At 46.8% G+C, this 18917-nt stretch overlaps 1 protein-coding gene across 1 annotated transcript in view; it reads right to left on the bottom strand.

The window, feature by feature from the left end:
- Window positions 1-6716: 6716 nt before the first annotated feature.
- PLEKHO2 (pleckstrin homology domain containing, family O member 2) overlaps window positions 6717-18917 on the bottom strand; it is a gene marked incomplete at its 5' end in the record, with an annotated part of 19157 nt that continues 6956 nt past the window's right edge. Inside the window, 3 exons of the mRNA XM_010078199.1 lie at window positions 6717-7952; window positions 10380-10478; window positions 12929-13033. Of these exons, the coding sequence (XP_010076501.1) occupies window positions 6717-7952; window positions 10380-10478; window positions 12929-13033 (1440 nt within the window). The remainder of the gene's footprint in view (window positions 7953-10379; window positions 10479-12928; window positions 13034-18917) is intronic.

Below are 18917 nucleotides of genomic sequence, written 5' to 3'. Positions count from 1 at the left end.
CTGTGCAAGGTAGGTTTCTCTGAAAAGAAAAAATAATTTTCCTCCAAAACTCCTTGAGATTTTTTTGGGGGGAGGGAAAAATACTAATACCATTAAAGAATTCACCAAGCATCTGAAACCTATTTGGAGACCAAGAGGGAATGAAATGTTTCAATAAGAGGTAAGGGAAAGCCAGTAACCAGCCTTCAAACATCCTCATTTCTGGACATGACCCTGCTGGGCAGTTCTGAGGGGAAAGAGAGTTTAGATTGGTTTGTGTTGCATGGATGTCACATGAATGAATCCTATCACTGGGAGCTAGTACTGAGCATTGCCTCCCCAGGTCGTGCCCTCTGAACTCGTCTCCAGTACACCCCCTTACTGATTCAGCTAGAGGTGGCTTTGTCTTTTCCCCCAGAACATCTCCAAAATACTTCAAGTTCTTATTTTTCATTTAAATGAACAAGATGGTAGATTTCACAGCTATCTGTAGTGTTTCCACTTCTGTGGAATAATAGTTCTTTAGAAGTCATATCACCCAAATAAAGCAGGATTTGGGGGTCCATTCCTATCCCTGCTAAGGGTTAGAAAAGTCATCAAATGACAAATTCTCAGAATTGGCTTCTTTTTTTTTTGTGGCTTGCTGTTTTTAAGAGCACTTGATGTGGTCATCTAATCTTCGGGTCATCTAATATTTGCTGCAAAATCACTACTGCACCAATCAAAAACAAAAGTATCTGCTGCAGAACAAGTTTGGAGCCCAGCTCTTCAATGCTCTGTCCCTTTTCCTTCGTTCTGCAGGGTGAGAAGCTCCACTGTCTCTCCTGGCTGCACTACAAGGCAGAATTCATTCATGGCCACAAAACATCTTGAGGTCTTCAGACTGGAGGATGCTATAAAAAAACTGCCAGTAAAAATGGAAGTAGTTCTAGCTTGAGTTCCCAGCATTTTGATTCCATTCATTCATTTCTTTTGAGAAAATAATTTTAAAATTCATTTCCTGACTTTGAAAAAATGCCTGTGTTCCAAAGCATAAACTTATCCCCCATGGGGATGTAAAAAACTGGCTCGTGAATCCAACGGGGGCGAGGAGTAAGGAGGTTTTCTTGGCGGCGGCACAACGAAAACTTATGGACAGCTTCTATCAACACAGCGCCGAGCTTTCTAGGAACCAGTTGTGGCAGAGAAGGGGCATGAGATGGGAAAGTGGGGAGAGACAAGAACCAAACTCTGGAGCAGAAGAAGAGAAAAGAGAGCTGGGGAGAGCAGGCCAGGCTGAGGCGGTGTGAGTAGGGTCTGAAGGGATTTCCAGGGCAGCATGTTTGTCATCCCACATCTCCCCAGTGAGAGGGGAGAAGGGGCTGAAGAACTGAATAGCCCATGGGGTTGATTAGCCACTGCTTTTAAGAAATCCCAGCGATGGAGGTCCCCCTGCGGATCCTATTCTAGAATACATTCACCCTGGGCCTGGAAGACTTTTCTAAACAGAAGTCTTCAGTCTTTTTTTGCTGCAAATTAAGCCAACTTTGATTTTTTCCCTTTACCCAGTGGATGTGATAAGCTGCTGACAGCCATCCCTCCTGTAATAACTTCCTATAAACGGGATTTTGCAATATTCCACTGAAGTTTTCTTTTTTTTTTCTAGAGGTGTGAGTATACATCCTTTACATCTTCAACAAAGATCCACTAAGGAAGGATTTCTTCACCATTTCCTCACACTTGATGTTTTACAACCTCTGAACTGCCAGCACGAGGTCGCTCAGGCAGCAGGGACTGACACTGCACAGCAAGAGATGCGAGGGCTGCGCCTCCAGCTGCTCCCTGAAGTGAAACTGGTGGGACTGGGGCTGTGATACTTGGGAGGGAATGGAAAATCCACGGCTTAATGTACCTCACATTGACCTCAGACAGCAGGACTGCTGCTGAGAATGAAATCGTTAATGCTTTGTAACGTCACATTGGCCATTGTCACAAGAATTTTGTGGGTTGCTCAGCTGTGAGGTAAGGCGCGAGAAGAACACGGTGACTAAGTTTCCTGGAATAAATTAAGCGATGGCTTTCTGAAGTATGTGAACTTGCATAGCAAAACAAAGCAGGGATCGCTGTTCTCTAAACACGGTGGATATCTTCTGTGCCTGCAAATTTTCCAACTCTTAAGCTGGAAAAGGGAAATCTTGGAGAGCTTCACTGCTGATGACTCATATTTAAGATAAAACACACATTTTTTTAATAGCAAGAATAATTAGTCATCAGAGTCAACTAGCCAATGCTGTAGTAAATCCTTTGGCACCCTGGGACTGGAAGAGCTCTTTCTGCTCTTTTTCAGTTGCAAATTACAGAGTTTTGCGGGATCACTGGATGGAACCTAGGCCCTGCATTTTCTTTTTTGGATTACAGGATAATAGTCTCTTTGAACCAGTAATCCATGACTATCCATTGAATTAAAAGCAGTCAGGCAAATATTTCATATGCCAATACTATGGATATTTGCGTTTATGGTTTTTTAAAATCCTGTTTCACATAGTGCTAGAGAGTTCCCTTCCTCACCAACACCAATTTAAGGCCAAAATGTGATGTGTTGTCTGTTTTATTTGTGCAAGAGGAAGAGATTGCCTTTCTCTGCAGTACATCTATAGAAATCAACCCTGTCTTGGAGGTTCCTTTGAGGAACAGCCCCCTTCCCAGCAAGGGGTCAGAGGGTTTGCTAAGCACATTTTTTTACCCAAATGAAGCCAAGCTTGTGCAATAGGATGGCACAGACATTTGCACTCTTTTCCCTACTTCCTCGTGACTTTTGAACCTGCTGACCAGTTTCTACCCAGTTTTTGCAGAAGGGAAGCAGTCACTACGATACCATCTTCCTGTAGCTTACTGGCATCTGGGCAGAGGAACAAGGGGACAACTTCTGAGTGAGCTCAACATTTTGAGACACCACAGAGTCCACTTGGAGATGTTAAGAACAGCCCAGACAGAAGACTGCACTTGGTGAGGTGCCTGCAGGGAGCAAGGATGCTTCCCACGGCTTTCCAGAAAGAACGAGAGCAGATCCTTGCTTGCTGGCCAGGACAGCCAAGCCAACAGGCAAAGACTGAGGAACTGCAGAGCTCCAGCTCTGTGCCAGCCGCAGCCCCCAGTGCTTCTCCTTCCTCCGGGCTTGTGGTTAGCGCAGCATCTCGCTCACCCCAGCCTGACCACAGCCTATGCAATGAGCCCTCCTCCAGAGCAAAGCCTCAACGTGCCAGTCCTGGCGGCTCTTGTTGCTCTTATTTAAGACAAAAATGGCTCTTAAACAGCTGATATTTCAAAGGGGGTTTTATTGCCAAATCTCAAAGCTCTTTACAAGTGGGAGACAAAGTGCTGCCTCTCCACGGGCTGCAGCAGCTGCTTTTCAGACTGTCATCCACATTTGCTCGCTTGCAAACTTCCTTCCTTCCTGTCACAGACATGTAACCTGGTGGCACAGCACAAAACAGACTCACACCCCAGCGCTCCATGCCCAGAGGGTTTTCAGGCACAAAACCCAGCCTTAGTGCAGACAGAAATTAGACGTAAGTTTAAATGGAGGTTTAAAAGAAGATTTTTTTAAAAGTGCACGATGACAGGATGTACACTGAAGAAGGGGGGTGCCGTGTGAGGTCAGGGCAGACCAGGATCCTGTCTCTGACTCAGCCCAGCGCTGCCATTTTCAGAGGAGTACATAAAAACACCCCAGGACACAGTTGCAGGAGAACCCGCTCTCCAGCCCAAGGCAGGGCCTGGCTCATGACTAGAATGAGAAGAACAAGTGGGAAAACTGCAGAAGGAACATGATGTGTTTTTTCCTGCAAAGTCCAGGTGAATCAGGCTTACAGCTGGGCTAGACATTTTAGGATGAAACTGCTAACCCGATTAGAAAAAATAGTTAAAACCAAAGAGTCTAGCTAACATAGCATTTTCAGCAGTAGAGTTACTGGGTGCTACAGAGATTCCACTTAAGTTACACCTATTTACAAGACATAATACAAAACTGGTAAGTTCTGTTAGTACAGCAAATACAGTAATTAGCTGTAGCTTGTAAAATGATTTAACTTGCCCATTTCCTAACAGATACAGGGTTTTTAATCTGTTAAGATTCCTACTGATGGGTATTCAGTAAAATGTCAGACATTTATTAATTAGAATATTCAGTATAATATAAAAATATACAGTAACTATAAGCACATCCTGTAGGTTTGGCTGTAACAGCTAGGGATATCTGGGTATTTTCATCAGCGCTTTGCCAGATGGGTATCCACAGAACACACCGCCACAAGAAAACACCCGTGAGAGCAAAAGCATTTGTATATAATTCAGGGGACTGAGCTGTCCCCCAACCTGTTTTCATTCTCCTGGCTTTTCTGTTCCAGGCTTTGATTTGCCCATCCTGGAGTTTAGGACTGGCTTCTGCTTTGGGATATGAACCTGTACGCAGAGTTTGCCCTGGTTTGTGTGTCTTCCTGCTAGTGTGAACTGCTTTCTCCACCATCTAATTTATCTCTTGTTCTAGAACTGCATCTTGCAAAAGCCTGCCCGCTCTCTGAAGCTGATGTCCCTCGACTTCCAGTGCACACCAGGTTCTGACAACTCACATTCATACCACACAGTGTTCGGTAAATAAAAGTGCACATGCAGAAAAAATACATTTAGATAGCAGATAGGCACTGAATATTGTCTGTGTTATTAGCCCTTGTCCTAACTGTGTCTGGAAAGGCAAATAAGACCCATGGTTCACATTGAATCTACAGCAGCAAAATGACACAGATCCAGAGTTTGCTCCAGGCTACGTGCCTGGGAGTGGGCTTAGGATGTAGGAAACTTTTTGTCTCAAAGCAAAGCTTTTTTGGCACCTGAGCCCCGAGTGTTTGACTCTGTAGAACTTTCCACATGAGAGAAGAATGAGTGAATTTCCATGCGATATCTATGGCTGTCTTGAGAGGGGGACAGACCACTGAAACCAAGGCTGCTTTAGTCAAAAGAGGCAGAAGCATCAGTTCTAGTTGCTACCTGTCACACAAATCACAGCCTCTTACTAGCTACTCCGAAGAAAATTAACTTTGTCTCAGCTGAAACCAGTACAGCAGCCTTGTGGAACCCGGGAAATTATAAAGGAATGAACAGAAGGAAAACAAATGGGTGAGCTAAGAGGGCAGTGGTGGCAAATGAGATAAAAAAGCTTAGGTGGCATGTCACTCCTTAAAAACAGGCTTTTAAAAACCAGCCCTTTTCTGTGCTTCCAGGGTCTGGCTCAAGCAAAGGAGAAGCCCTTTGGGCTCTCATACGATTCTCCTCAGAGCAACTATAGAGAATAGGGGAGGGGACCCAGCTCAGGTACAGGGCTGTACAGCAGCGCAGCGGTGCAAAGACATGATTTTATCACAGCTGGAATCAATAATGACCACAGGAACTGTGGTTGCCTTCAGCAGGTGGGCGGGGAAGCTGTGGGAATTGTGCCGGAGACTTCTGCAATGCCTTCCTTGGACCCTTTTGTAGCCGTGCATTTTTATTTTAATATACTTAAGCCACTGGGACCAGCCCCAGAGTTGTGCGTGCAAAATGCCTTTCCCTCCACGTACTGCAGTTACAGCCGTCTGTGCCAAGCCAGGCCTCTCAGGCTCGCCAGGACACAGCAGGTATCGACCTGTTAAATAGGAAGAGGGATCTCATCCAGACCCACTGCCTGCTGTGTGTGCTCCTGTCAGTTAACATCCCAAGACAACACAGAGAGCGAGCCTCCAGCCAAGGGAACACACATCCCAAAAGCTTTTTAATGACAGCTCTCCTCGGAAGCTCCTGGGGATCTCCTGGACACAAGTTCTCCAAACGCCTGGCTAATCGTTCCCAACGATGACGAGGGGATTCAGAGTTACCAGCTAGGTACAGTCCTCAATAAGAAACGTGCTGCTAGAAGACACTCCTCCAAAGGCCAAGCGTAACCTGCTCTTTGCCTCAATTTCCCTATTAATGAAACAGGAACAATTAATACCTGCCTGGCAACGATGCATTAAGACTTGGCGTTTGCTTACGCAGTGCTTAGCACACCTAAAGCGCTGCACAGCCAGACTCTGAAGGCTGCCTTCGTCCAGCTGCTCCACATCTGAGGACACTCCTTGCAGTCAGGAGTTGGTTTGCCTCTGTGTGAGGTCACTTTTTAACTGTGGATGTGGTTTTATGAGTATGTTTGGAGTAGATTAAACAATTTATCTTGACATTCCTAGATGTCACAGGGCCAGGTGGTCTGGGAAAGCTTGCCAGCAAGTGAACAAACACTGACTACATTTATCCTTCAGTGATTTAACTGGGAAAACCAGATAGGTGCCAGTGCAATCTGGTATCTGCTTGTCTGTAAGTACAGATAGACAGGGGCTTTTGCTCGAATAGCCATTCTGCTCCTTTTTAAATCTGGCTTGATTACCAGTAATTTTTAAGGCCTGATCCATTGAAAGGACTTTGGACCGAGTCCTTAGTGAGCATTCACATTTTTCTAAACCGTTCCATGTCCAGTAACCTTCTGCTGTGCTAAGAGGATTAGAACTGGCCTGGTATGTACAGCATGAAGAAAGAGAGAAAGATGCTATAACTGAAAGCTGAATTCTGTCCCCTAAATGTGGTGTGTGCACAGCAAAACACCGCCTTTTAAACACTGGCCTAGCAATGGTACAAATCATAAATGGCAAATGTTTAGCTTTGATTTTGAGAAAAAAGTCTCTTTGAGGAGTATGTCAGGGAGCGCTTCTCCTATAAAGAGTCACTAGATCCTTTTGCTTTTCTTTCTGTTTCTGTGTCGCTTCTTTTTTCAGTTCTCCAAGACCTTTAATTTCTTGCAAAACTTGTGTAGCTTGCCGTAGTTGTTCTACTGCCTCATTGAGCAATGTCTCTGCCATCACTGGGGGTCCATTCCCCTCCTGGGCCTGTTCCAACCCTTCACGTAAAACCTTCTGCAGAAGTTTTTCTGCCTTTTCCCTTTCATTAGCAACTTTCTCCTCCATTTTAGCCAAGCAGTGAAGGGAATTCTTGGGGAAACCCTGGCTTGGAAGTGCTTTCTGTGTATTTTTGGAATCAGACAGCAAGTCTCCCAGAGAAGAACTGCGAAGTTTGAGAACTGAAGTGCTTTCTACAGATGCTTTCTTCTCAACAGTTGCTTTTACGCTCTCATGGCCTGCTTCTGTAGCTAAGGAAGTCTGTGTCTCTTCTGCTGAACTTTGCTGTTCCTCCTCAGCAGGGGTTCCGCCATTTCCTTCTTCAGTTTCAAGGGCTGGGGACATGGACTCTGCTACCTCGCCTGCTGTGATCCCATTTATTGGGGGCTTGGAGCTGCCAGACTCCAGGTCTTCCCGGTCCCCAGCTTCCAGGTCACCATGGCTGGAGTTCATCGTGGCAAGCATTTTTTCTGACAGAACCTTAGGAGGAACAGGAGGCTTTGTAACATCTGCAGCGGCAATCTCAGCAAGGTTGTCTTTGCTACTGTCTCCTGATGGTTTCAAGTCTTCTGTGGTTTTAGTCTCAGAGGCTGGTTGGTCCCAAGAGACTTTTAGCTTGTCTGGCACGCTCTTAGGAAGAGGAATTAGAGTTTTTGGTATGCCCTTGTTGCTGACCTCAAGGTTCTCTCTGTTCTCCTCACTTTGTGCTTGAGATTCCTCCATGTTCTCTTCTGGGCTTACAGAGTCCTCTTCCTTCGCACTGACATTGTCCTTCGATGCTAAGCCTTCCTTGAGCTTCTTATCTGGAGGCAATGGAGGAGACAGAGGTTTTTTATGTTCCTGCTCAGGAACGTTGTTCTCTGCATCTTGGTCTTCTTTTGTGCCAGTGGGTTTTGTAGGTGGCATAGGTGGCTTTGGAGTTTCTTTCTGAGGTGGCTCATTGTCACTTTCACTGATGCTGGAATCAAAGGTTGGTGGTCCGTTGTCTACCATATCCAGATCTAGTCGCAGGATACCATCTGATGTAGACTTGGCAGCCTGAAACACAAGAGAGAACTTTTCCCATATCTATCCCACTGTCAATCCCGTGCTCCATCCTTTAACTTCCAGTTAAAGTGCAGGACCCTCCCAACCAGCATGGCAAGCAAGGGGTTGCTGCTTCACACATCCACCCCATTTATACTTAAATCTGTCAAAACTGCAAGGAGAACCTGACTGATAACAAAAATGGTGCTTTTAAGAGCAGCTTTTTCAATAGTGCAAGAGCAATCTATGGAGCTTGTGCTTCTTCCATATAGCATCACCCTGTGCAACCCTCTAACGGCAGTAGCCAGCTCTACCAGCGTTCATCTGGTAAGTGAAACACAATGTGATAGCTATGCTAAAATTTAATGAGCTACAGTAATCACAAATACCAAACATTTCACCCAACAGAGAAGAAAGTCGTGTCAAATCACATACATTGCAGCAAATCTTGAATGCACCAAGTGAAGCCCTTCCACCCTCCTGCGTAGCCCCGCTTTTTCCCCCAGACCAACACGTTCTGAATGTCATGAGCATTTTTCTGCCGAGTTATTTTCTGCCTGATAGTACAGCAACTCGCATGAGAATATCAAAGCCAATAACCATAAGCAGTTGAGAATTAGGACAAAAGTACAGAACTTATTTTACTACTTCCCTTGAGCAGAACATCTCAAAGCCTGTCCACAATAACCGTATTTCTTGGTCTTCCTGTCAGTGCTAAGTGGTCAGCTCTGCTATTTTTTAATTCTTTATCCTGTGGTTGCTGGATCCCTCTACGCCCATCATTTGCAGCGTGCCTATCAAAAGCACACTTGCTTTCTGCTTTTGGGACTGTCGTATTTTTACCTGAATATATAAAACAAGTTGATCTTTGCATCACTTGGCCAGGGATAAATACCACTGCCTTCTGCTTGCTTCCTCCAGCCTGATGTCATCCCTGTCTTACAGGGCCAAGCCTCAGCTGGTTAAACCTCCTTCAAACCACAGGCTGGGAGCAAATCACTCTAGCAACGTCCTAAAAAGGACGGACTTAGTAAAGACATTGCCCCAGAGGGAGAAACGTGGTGACAGTTCCTGTGTGAGGGGACCCAAAACCACACGAAGGCCAGACTCCTGCAGTGCAGAGAGTTTAGTTAAAGTCTCTCTTTGCCTTTCCAGCCCATCAGAGGGATGAAGACAAGCTGCATCCTGGCAGCTTGGCCCTGACCCATCCTCACCTGGCCTGCTTTGACACTGGAAATCATAGTTCATCCCATTTCCTTCACGATACTGCAGCCAGCAGCTGTGATACACATCTTTCTGCAGGCTCCATCCCCTCCCTTTCCCCTTTCCTGCTTCTGAATTTGTAAGCCGGTTTCCCCTGAATTTGGCTGAAGGTGAGAGGTCTTACAGGTATTAACCTCAGAGATATCTTGTGAATGTAGTGAGCTGAGTTGGGGAGAGAGATCTTTGTAGTGCCTAGGGAAGGGTTTCCAGCCTTCCTGAACCCATATTAGGCAACAGAGAATCCACATTTCATTGCTGCTGTGATTTTTGTCATGTTTTCTTCTGTGGTTTTCTGGAGGAGTGGATGGGAATTTATGATTCATTCCCATGCATTTCTCCAGAAGAGGCACTCTCCCTCCATTTCTATGCAAAGTGAGACGTCTCGGGGCATCTCATTTTCTGCACAAGGGTCATCTGGGTGCTGTGCTGACACATAAGTCAGAGTCTTGGAAGTCTGAAGAAAGAAGGTTTGAATTTAAAGCCTTCCTTGGTTGAGATTAATGCCCTGCTAAAATATCAATATGTCTGTGGAAGCTTTTTCATAAATCACAGGAATCAAACATTAGTAAGAACCTCTCCAATGGAAATGAACTGCAGGTTTATTTTGTGGTGTTTTTTCTTTTTCTTTTTTTTTTTTTTAAGTGAGAGATCCAGAAAATCAGTTAAGAGTAGACAGGCTAGTCCATAAAACTGCCTGGGAGAATAATGTATTCTGTTTCAGACCTAAGGAAGGGCTTGTAAGCTTGAAAGCTTGTCTGCTTTTTCCAGTTAGCTTAATAAAAAAATACAGCTTCTCCCCACAAACCGTGCAGGTCTTCTGCCTTCAGACCACTGTGGCTACAAAATCATCACTTCTTAGAAAATAAATATAGGAGCTTCAGTCTCTTCTGATTAAAGTGAAACTATAATGGCTCTCACCCAGACAGTGAAGCAGCTTGTGAGTTATGGAAAGCTAAATATATCGTAAAGTCTTGCAGCAGCTACAGATCTATAGGAGCCTGGAGCTTTGTTAGGGAGGTGCTGGTGCAGTCTTTCCTGGAGGAACGTGTTTCCCTTGACAGCTTTCTCTGGGCTCTCCATACCTGGGGTTTTCCCTGGGGTTTTGTGGAAGTAGAAGGGGCAGCTCTTGGTGATCCCAGGTGGGGAGATGGCTCACCCCAGGGTGGGTGCACTTACCTCCTTGAGGTGACTTCTCGTGGGTGGCCTGCGCCCGTGGGTCATTTTCACTCTGTCCCGAGTTACATGATCCAAGGAAAGGCTCTCATCTACTTTCACCTTTAAAAGGAAGAAGAGGGGGGAAAGAAAAAAGGAAGAGGGTCATTAATTTCTCAAGATATGTCTGTAAAGTTGTCATGGTCACATGTGAAGGGATTTGGATCCAGGAGGATTTTTGAATATTTCACTACTACAGTCTCTGCCTCGACCTTAATTACAGCCTGCCTGCAAAGCCCTGCACATACGTGATGGATATTTAAGGTTTCTGTCCTGTACAGAGCCATGTTTATCTAACAGATGTGTTTACCTAACTCCAAAGCAGAGCATCAAACCTTCAGAGGTTTGCGATGACTGACCTCCCCTCTACCTAAAGGGTGGGGAAGGAAGGACACAAGGCAGCTTTGTTGTTCTCGCTGCCCAGGCTTGGACCGGCTCCTGCATGTGGCAGAGCACAGCGCTGAAATTGCTGTTGCCATCGTAGAGGTGAAAGCTCATTAATAACCGTGACCTGACCATGAACTGCATCAGCAGCGCTTCGTTACAGACCTTCCCTTCTACAGCTCTAATGACTGCGGGATGCTGAAGAGAAGGGGCGAGCAGTGACCTGGATGAATTGCAACTCTAGCTGAATTAACACATTTATTTCCTGGAATCGGATGAGAAATACACTGCCTCCCACACGTGGGGAGGGAGGTCCCCACCCCCTGGCAGGTATTTCTCTGTGCTGGTTCTGTAACCACCCACCCACCCATGCTGTGATGGCCAAGGGCTGGAGTCTGCTCCACCAGTGACCAAGGATGGGGAAACACCAGTGTGTTCTTGGTTTGCTGGCCACAAGTTTGTACAACGGGAGAGCTGGCAAGGGTGAAATAGGGATTTAACGGGAAAAATGGGTGCCAATCCCTGGCTGATATGGCAGAGTGGTTTTACAGCTCTTTCAGCAGACAACAGCTAATCCAAGCCAGCTGAGGGCTTGACCCATTAGCTTGTGCCTGCCCTGTGCAGAAATGCTTTAAATCTGAGGTCTGATCCTCACTGGAATGAGTGAGAATTAGAGCCTGGCTCCCTCTGAGAACCCGGATCCTCGTAAGGAGGATAACCCCAGGCTACAGGGCAGGAAGGTGACCTGAGATCCCGCCTTGCTGTGCTGCCGATGAGGTGTGCAGAGTTCACTGCCCACCCGAGAGCCACGTCCCGTGCCCCTCCATGCTCTGAGCCGGCCTGCCGTCTCTCCAGCAAGGGCTGAGCATCACTGCATTGCAGGACATCCCATCTCCCACCCGCTGAAACATGAGAGCAGGCCCAGCTGCTAAGCTCTTTGCTGCTGGGTTTTATCTTCTCAGGCTGCTGCTGGTCCCAGCTCGTCCTTTTAATCCCATGTGCTGCTTCCCCCTTGGTCCAACGGCCTGAGGAGCTGCTACACCACACTACCAGCAAAACCCTGACACCGAGTGCCATTTGCATTGGCAAAAAAGGAACATTTTCCAGCCTCTGCTCCTGCTTTTGCCCTCTGCTGAATAAAAGCAAAGCCCAAGCTCTCAGAGTTTGCATCTCTAGCACCGTATCTGCAGCATCTTGCCGACTGCTTCGTCCCTGCGTTACCCTGCCCATCATTCCCATGGTGGTGGTTTTGTGCACTTCCTTTCAGATACTGAAACAACTGCAGAATAGATACTGCTCCTTTGGTTTAGTTCAGGCCTGATTTACAAGCAGGGCAAGGTTAGTCAGGCTCTAGGATGTGCAATTTTCATCCCTGGAGAATCTGGGAGCGCAGGTGTGCTGGGGCCAGCTGAGAAGCAGGCAGGTTTGGCCGGGGCCATGGGAGTAACTTTCCACCAGACTTGTCTCCAGACTGCAGGCGGAATAGCTGGTGGACTGAGTCACTTCAGATTTTTCCAGTCTTGATGACTGGGCTATGTCCTAACCAGATCCCTCCATTTCCAGGCTGCTTGGTGCTGAGAATCATGGCAGACGAGTCTCCCCAGGCTGCAGCCGCAGCTTTACACACCTCAGCGCTGCAGCTGCTTCTCTGCACCCGCCGCTTCCATCGGGAGAGGGGAACAGCCCTGCATCCACTGATCCCAAACCCGCTGAAGCCACCAGACCGCCTCCCGCTGATTTTGGTGAGCTCTTGTGTTAGATGAGATGAGGTGTCAGCTCTTAGCAGCACAGACCATCCCTCCGGCACACCGTGTACTCAACCAGCTGCCCCTGCTTCCCTGCATCTAACCCTGGCCAGGAGAGAGGGACAAGCAGCAAGATGTAGGAGGTGCAAGTGGCTTCCTACACATTCTACCTTCTTGTGCTGGGAACTGAAGTAGCTAAAAGCTCCCAGCCTGTGGGGAAGCAACCTGGCCTGCCTTGCATACCATCCTTCTCTTTCCTTTGGCCATGGCTGGCATGCAGGAAGGACAGGGAGCAAGTTCTGCTTTTAGCTAAAAAAAAAAAAACCAAACCAGTGGAGGAGAACTGACACAGAAATACAGGAGTTTCAAAACTGTTTCTCTTACCTCATCAAATACTTTGTTTTTGCCTCTATTGATCCCTTCATTAAGAGCTTTTATCCACGATTCCTTTTCTTCCAAAGTTGGAGCTTGAAATTTGATATCATGAACCTGCAAGAGCAGAGAGACAATTTTTGCCTAAGCTTTCCTTGTCAGGACCAGAGAGCTCTCTGTGTATCACTTCAGTTTCTATATAACATCCAGTTCCAGCCTGTGTTTAAACTACAAATTCCTTTGTGCTTTGGCAAGTACTTCATCGCTCCCACGGACAGGATTTTGTTATGCTGAACAGCTTGTTGCTGTAGTTTTATTTTTGCAACTAGTAACTAGAATAGTAAGAAAGTAAGAATTTCTTCCTTCTGCAAAACACTTGGAATAGCTCTTAGAGCAGTGGTGAGTTGTACAGCGAAGAGTCACACTCTGTATAGAGAATCAGACTTAAAGTCCAAGATTTTATTCTGGTTCAGATGCAATAAAGTACTTCATCTTCAACTTCCCCCCAGGCTGCAAGCAGAGAGCATCAGGAAGGCTGCGTGCAGTGGGCTCTGCCTGCTTCCCTGTTCCGGCGGCTCTGCAGAACAGAACTGATACAGGAATCTGGGGCTCTGACCTTCACAAATTACTTTCCGGAGCAACTAAAATTATCCACCCCTTACAGGTGGGGAAGTGAGCTACAGAGAGGCTCATTCAATACACATACTTGTGGGGTCTCATTTGGAATAGTTTTTTTGGGTATTTAACATCCTACAGGTATTCTGCACCTTCCTGTTGCCTTCAAGAGCAGTCGTAGTCCCAGCCTTTCTGTAAATGAGGCCCCACACTCTGAAATCCTAGCCGTGTCTATATAAAACAGGGACTATATAAAATCAGGATGACAAAGTTAATGGAGACTGACAGTCGAATGCTCTTAGCAGCTCCTTGTTTTGTTTATGGCACAACAAAGCAGCAGTTGTTTGGGTCTCGGCAACTTCTGAAGGTACCATCAGAAATTCTGCAGAACTAAAGCCTGATGTCCTTACACCCACTCCCACTGACTGCCCTTCCCTGCTGCATTTGTTCCTCACTTCAGTGCCATGAATTTACATCTGCACACCACAGTGACAAAGTGCCAGACCCTCACAACCAGCATGGTAAGCAGGGAGGTAAGCAGCAATATGGGGAAAGATTATTTATTCAATTAGTTTGCACATAAGGTGATGGGACCACGTCTTCCTGAGAGCTCAGAGGAGAGGTTCAGGCCTGAACCACAGCCCTCTGGAAAAAGAGCCCTGTGTCTGGGGTGCAGAAGGACCATGCTAACCAGGGTACCTAAGGGAAGGCAAGGCTCCAAAGCAGAGCGACAGCCAGATTTTTAGTCCAAGCAGGCCTAGTTTTGTATGTGCTTAAAAACTTTTTTTTGGTTTGGAAACAATTTTGCCCCAAAGCTTTGTGATTATAAAAGCTTATGAGAAAGCTCTACTTGTGAGGAGCTGAGCTGCTGCACTGCCTGGCAAAGACCTGGCAGCCTGCACCAGGGTTTAGAAATCTCCGTACATGTTGTTCAAGGGAAGGATTCCTGCCTCACTTAAGGCTTCCTCTTCCAATGCCACTTTCTGTGCCTCATTCTCAACAAAAGCCTCTGGCCTCCCGGAGCTGAGACTGTGACTAAGCGCTGGTGTCAGCAACCCTGCGGCAGGGCAGAGCGAAGGCTCGGGGGGGTGGTTCATCATTAATGAGAAGCTGAGATGTCCCTCCGGCACACAACCCTCTGCTGTACAGTGTAACAATGGCCAACTGCCACGGCCACCGAATGCAGAGATCGTGGGGGAAAGGGACTCGTGGAAAGATGCTCCCAAGGCATGAGCAGAAAGAGCCCTCCGGTTTCTCAATGGGCTGCCCGAGGGAGGACAAGCAGCGCTCTGCGCGGGACCCTGCTCCCTGCGATGGGGCAGCGCGGGCAATGCCGGACTCGTGCCGCTGCAGCCCTGCTCCCTGCCTGCACAAGTCCCTGGGGCTGTGACACAGAGGAGCAGCCTCAAGGCTGGCAGCAAGTTCCTCCCAGTACACCCAGTTATCTTTGTTTCAAAACTTTTTTCTCATTTTTAGAACAATATCCACCACAATATCCAGGGAAGCGTCATACTGCTGGAGCGCAGGCTGGTGCTCGAGATGCTGCCAGCCAGAGTCTCTTTGCTGCCTTGCACTCCCTTGTCTGTCTGCATTTGTTTGTGTCTCACACCCTCCACGATGGCACTGGGGACAGGAGGCTAACTCAGAGCACCATGGACACTCTCTATAAAGCAGATGGCTGTGGAAAAGAGCTGGGAAGGAGCTGGAGGAGTTGGTCTCTGTCCTGTCTGCCACTGGGGCTCTGTGCACTCCTCTGAGACACCCAGGTCCTCTACAAACAAGAAACAAGGAAATTTATCTTGTCTGTATTTTATCTTGTCTGTATTTTTACTCATTTGAGTATTCACAGATCTCAGAGGATGTCTCTGGAGATGGTTACTCCCCACAAAATGTTAAGCCGGGTCTGTTCTCCAGCAGCAATTTAAGGCAGAGAGTCAGTGACACCAATATAAGAGGGCAGCAGGCAGGGTAAGGCATTTGCTCTCCTCCTTGCTCAGCCAGCTGAGACTGAGTCATGCCATAAACAACAGGCTGGTGTGCCAGGAAAAGCTGTCATGGCTAAACTGAATGTGATAGTGACCATTGTAAGCTGTGAATACAGACTACGCAATTTTTTTTGCTGAATCACTGGCTACATGTCCTGCAACAAGAGACTCGCACGCGGGTCACTGGCTGTGACGGCAGCGAGCACAGTGTCCCCGATTGCTCCATGTCTTCTCAGAGATATCAGTCTCTTCAAGCAGTGACACTCTTATGGCTATGCTGACCCTGCTTTCCAGGAATGAAAAGTGTTCCTGGGGTCAGTCTGTTGTACCTGCACTGAATGATTTAGCAGAGAAGCTCTGGAGAACCCTATAGCTGCATTTTACAACCTTTACCAACACCAGCTCTTTGCTGAGCAATTCTGCTCAATGCTGCAGATCTGCAGCAGAGGTGGATGACAGAAACCTGTGCTTGCTCCTCAGCTGTTTCAGTGCCAAGCCTGTCTTCAGTTCAGTAAGGCTGGGCTAACCTGGACTGTGAACGGCTGGTTTAGGTGTGGGAATGTGTTCCCTTCTGCTGACTTTTGGTACGGGGTGGTCATCTTCAGCAGAAGCCAAAGCAAAGCTGGGTCAGTAACATCTTAAACTATATCAAGAGTGCACCCGAGTCTATCCACCAGACGTGAGGTCATCTCCTGCCTTCTTCTACATGACTTTGTCAGGTTAGATCAGGGACGGAGCCAAGGGACTGTCAGTTATTCTTGTGGTTTTCTGCAGCTGAACCAAGAGCTACCTCATCCCTGGGAACAACGCAGCACCTCTGCCAAACTGGAGCAGACTCCTGCGTACACAGGGCAGATGTGCCTCACTGCAAACTGCTGCAGCTTCCAGGCTGGGCCCCTGCTGAAGGCAGCTGCAGGTACCTCCAAAGTTGACTAAGGGAAAAATAAGCAATGGAAGTTTCCACACCAGACCGCAGGTGTGGAGTTTGTGCCTGGCTGTGCTGGGAAATGATGTGTGGGGAGCTGCAGTGCTTGCTCATGGACTCTTTACCTTTTTCTTCCCATTCTTAAGACTTCTCTGCAGCTGAGGGCTTTCAGATCCGCTGGATACCAGACTTGTGCCAATCTCTGTAGTTTCTAGGCAGTTCACACCAAGCATCATTTACACTGCTTTTTGCATAGTGAGTGTGTTTTAAAGTCTCCAGGCCAAGGCTGCTGCCTTTTCTTACAAGATCAGCTCTCTGCATCCAACAGTTTTAATTTAATTGCTGCGGGTGGAACGAAGCATTTGAGATTTCTAAGCAGAGAGGTCTTTTGCACACTTCCAGCAGCACTTTGTTTCAGCTCCACACCAGTGCAGGCGTGTGACATGCTCATATTGTCACAGCTTGACAAAAATGTCATTCTTGGGAACAGGGTAGGCAGAATCTGGGGTAAATCCATTAAAGACCAGTGTTCAGCAAGACAACTTATTTATTCGGGTGCAACTCTAGCTACAGAGTAGTTTTAACTGGCTGATTCATGTCCTCTGCTCCTCAAGAATATCCCAGCCAAGATTTAAACCAGGATTCCCTTTCCTAGCTTGTTCGTAAGTCCCACCAACTCACTGGCTTTCTGCTGCGTTCCTTGGCATTGTGTTACAGAGAGGGGGCAAAAAAAAGCCCTAGCAAGATCTGGCAGAATTTGGCAAGGCAGCTCACAGGGTGATTTTAAACTGTGAATGGCAGCAAGCCTCCCAAATGGAAAATGTTTAGCTGATATATATCGCCACAGCTGCGATTTCAAAACAGAAGAAGGACAGTTGTGTACATTGGCCTCCTCATTGAAGCCTGTTCTAACCTCTGCCAAAGTATGTTGTGTGTCAACACCCTCACCAGATTCCCAGCCAAAAGGAGGGTGGGAGGGGAAGCTACAAACAGGGAACTTTTCATTTAGAAAAGCCCTTCCTTTCACCAAAAGAGCCTTATAAAAAGTAGCCTCTATCTAGGTCTCCAGTTAATCAGTGGCATGAAAAACAGGGGAGCTGTAAACCTGACAGCATGCCAAAAGGATGAAGTTACCCTGTCAGGGCAGAGTTTGGGTATATTTTCCTCCTAGCAAAAAACTGAAAGGTTTAGGAGCAGGTCTCACACCTTGCGTTGATTCATGCAGCAATGCAGAGACACATGCAGCTATCAGACACTTCGCCTCTCCAAGTAGCAAACTTGCAAATAGTAATAATTCCTCCTATGCCACCCATCTCTGAGCACACAGGCTTTTATTCGCCTCCCTGGGAATAGGTGTGCACTTGCAGCCATTGAGCCACCCTCTAGAAAACACACCAAGCCTGCCAGGGTTAGCCACTTTCGGTCTAAAACGGATGTTATTTCTGATCAATTGAGTTACAAAGCAAACACTAAACCTCTGCTCAGACTGGAGACTCACAGCTCTGGGATCCAGCGCTGAGCAGGAGCTCACTAGCCCAGGGTGTAAGTTTCCAGGTTATTGGCCTAAGAGATCTTATTAAATCTCCCCATGGGAGTGTTTTGGGGCAGGACAGTCCCTTGTTTTGTTGTTTTGAATGAAGTTGAGCACAATAGTGCTCTGAACTCAGCTGGGGTCTTCTTATATGAATAAACACTAAGTGACTGGAGTGAAAGAATAAGCAACAGTGACAACAATGACTAAACAACCTCCATTTATTTAAACAAAATGGAGATGAAGGAATGCAGGCAAGCTGGTATTTTTGCCTGTTCATATTTGTATGGAAATGAAATGTGTTGTCCGTCACAACCTCTCAGATGTGCATGGGGAGATTTAGTAAGATCTCTTAGGCCAATAAAATCACTTTGAAATTGGAAGTAATCAAAGTGTGATGCCCCAAAGCAACAACAGAAGCCTCCTAGCCCATAAAGATGCTGAAAGGGATAGGGAATCATTACAAAGATGTGTAATGATGATAACCTACATAGGAAGTAAGGCCAGCGTGTCCTTGCATCCATCCAGGGCTCAGATGGATGTATAGCTTCTTTGCAACGCCAGCTTGGTCGTTAGGTTCTGCATCTAATCAGATGCTGCGCAAGAAGCTAAAGATGTCGAATTTTATGAATTCTGCAAAATAAATCTTTTCTCCTAGGAACTGTTTGGCTCCAAGAAACTTTGGAATTTCTCAGATCAACAGTTCCAACTCCAGTAACTGTCTCAGGACATGGATCGGGATCATTGATTTCACTGGAACTTGGGCAAAGCTGCAGCACATACAACTGGGACAGGGAGACTTCCACACCCAGAGCACATGGGGGAAACACAGGGAATAGTAATTCTCAACTGCTCAGGGAGTACTGGAAGAAAGAAAATGATAAGGCAGGAAAAATACCAAGAAGCTGAGATGCAGGAAGACCCTTTCCCCAACACAAGAAGAAA

This window comes from Pterocles gutturalis, unplaced genomic scaffold (genome assembly GCF_000699245.1).
Source record: "Pterocles gutturalis isolate BGI_N339 unplaced genomic scaffold, ASM69924v1 scaffold35458, whole genome shotgun sequence".
NCBI lineage: Eukaryota > Metazoa > Chordata > Aves > Pterocliformes > Pteroclidae > Pterocles > Pterocles gutturalis.
This window is presented reverse-complemented; position numbering and strand designations above follow the sequence as displayed.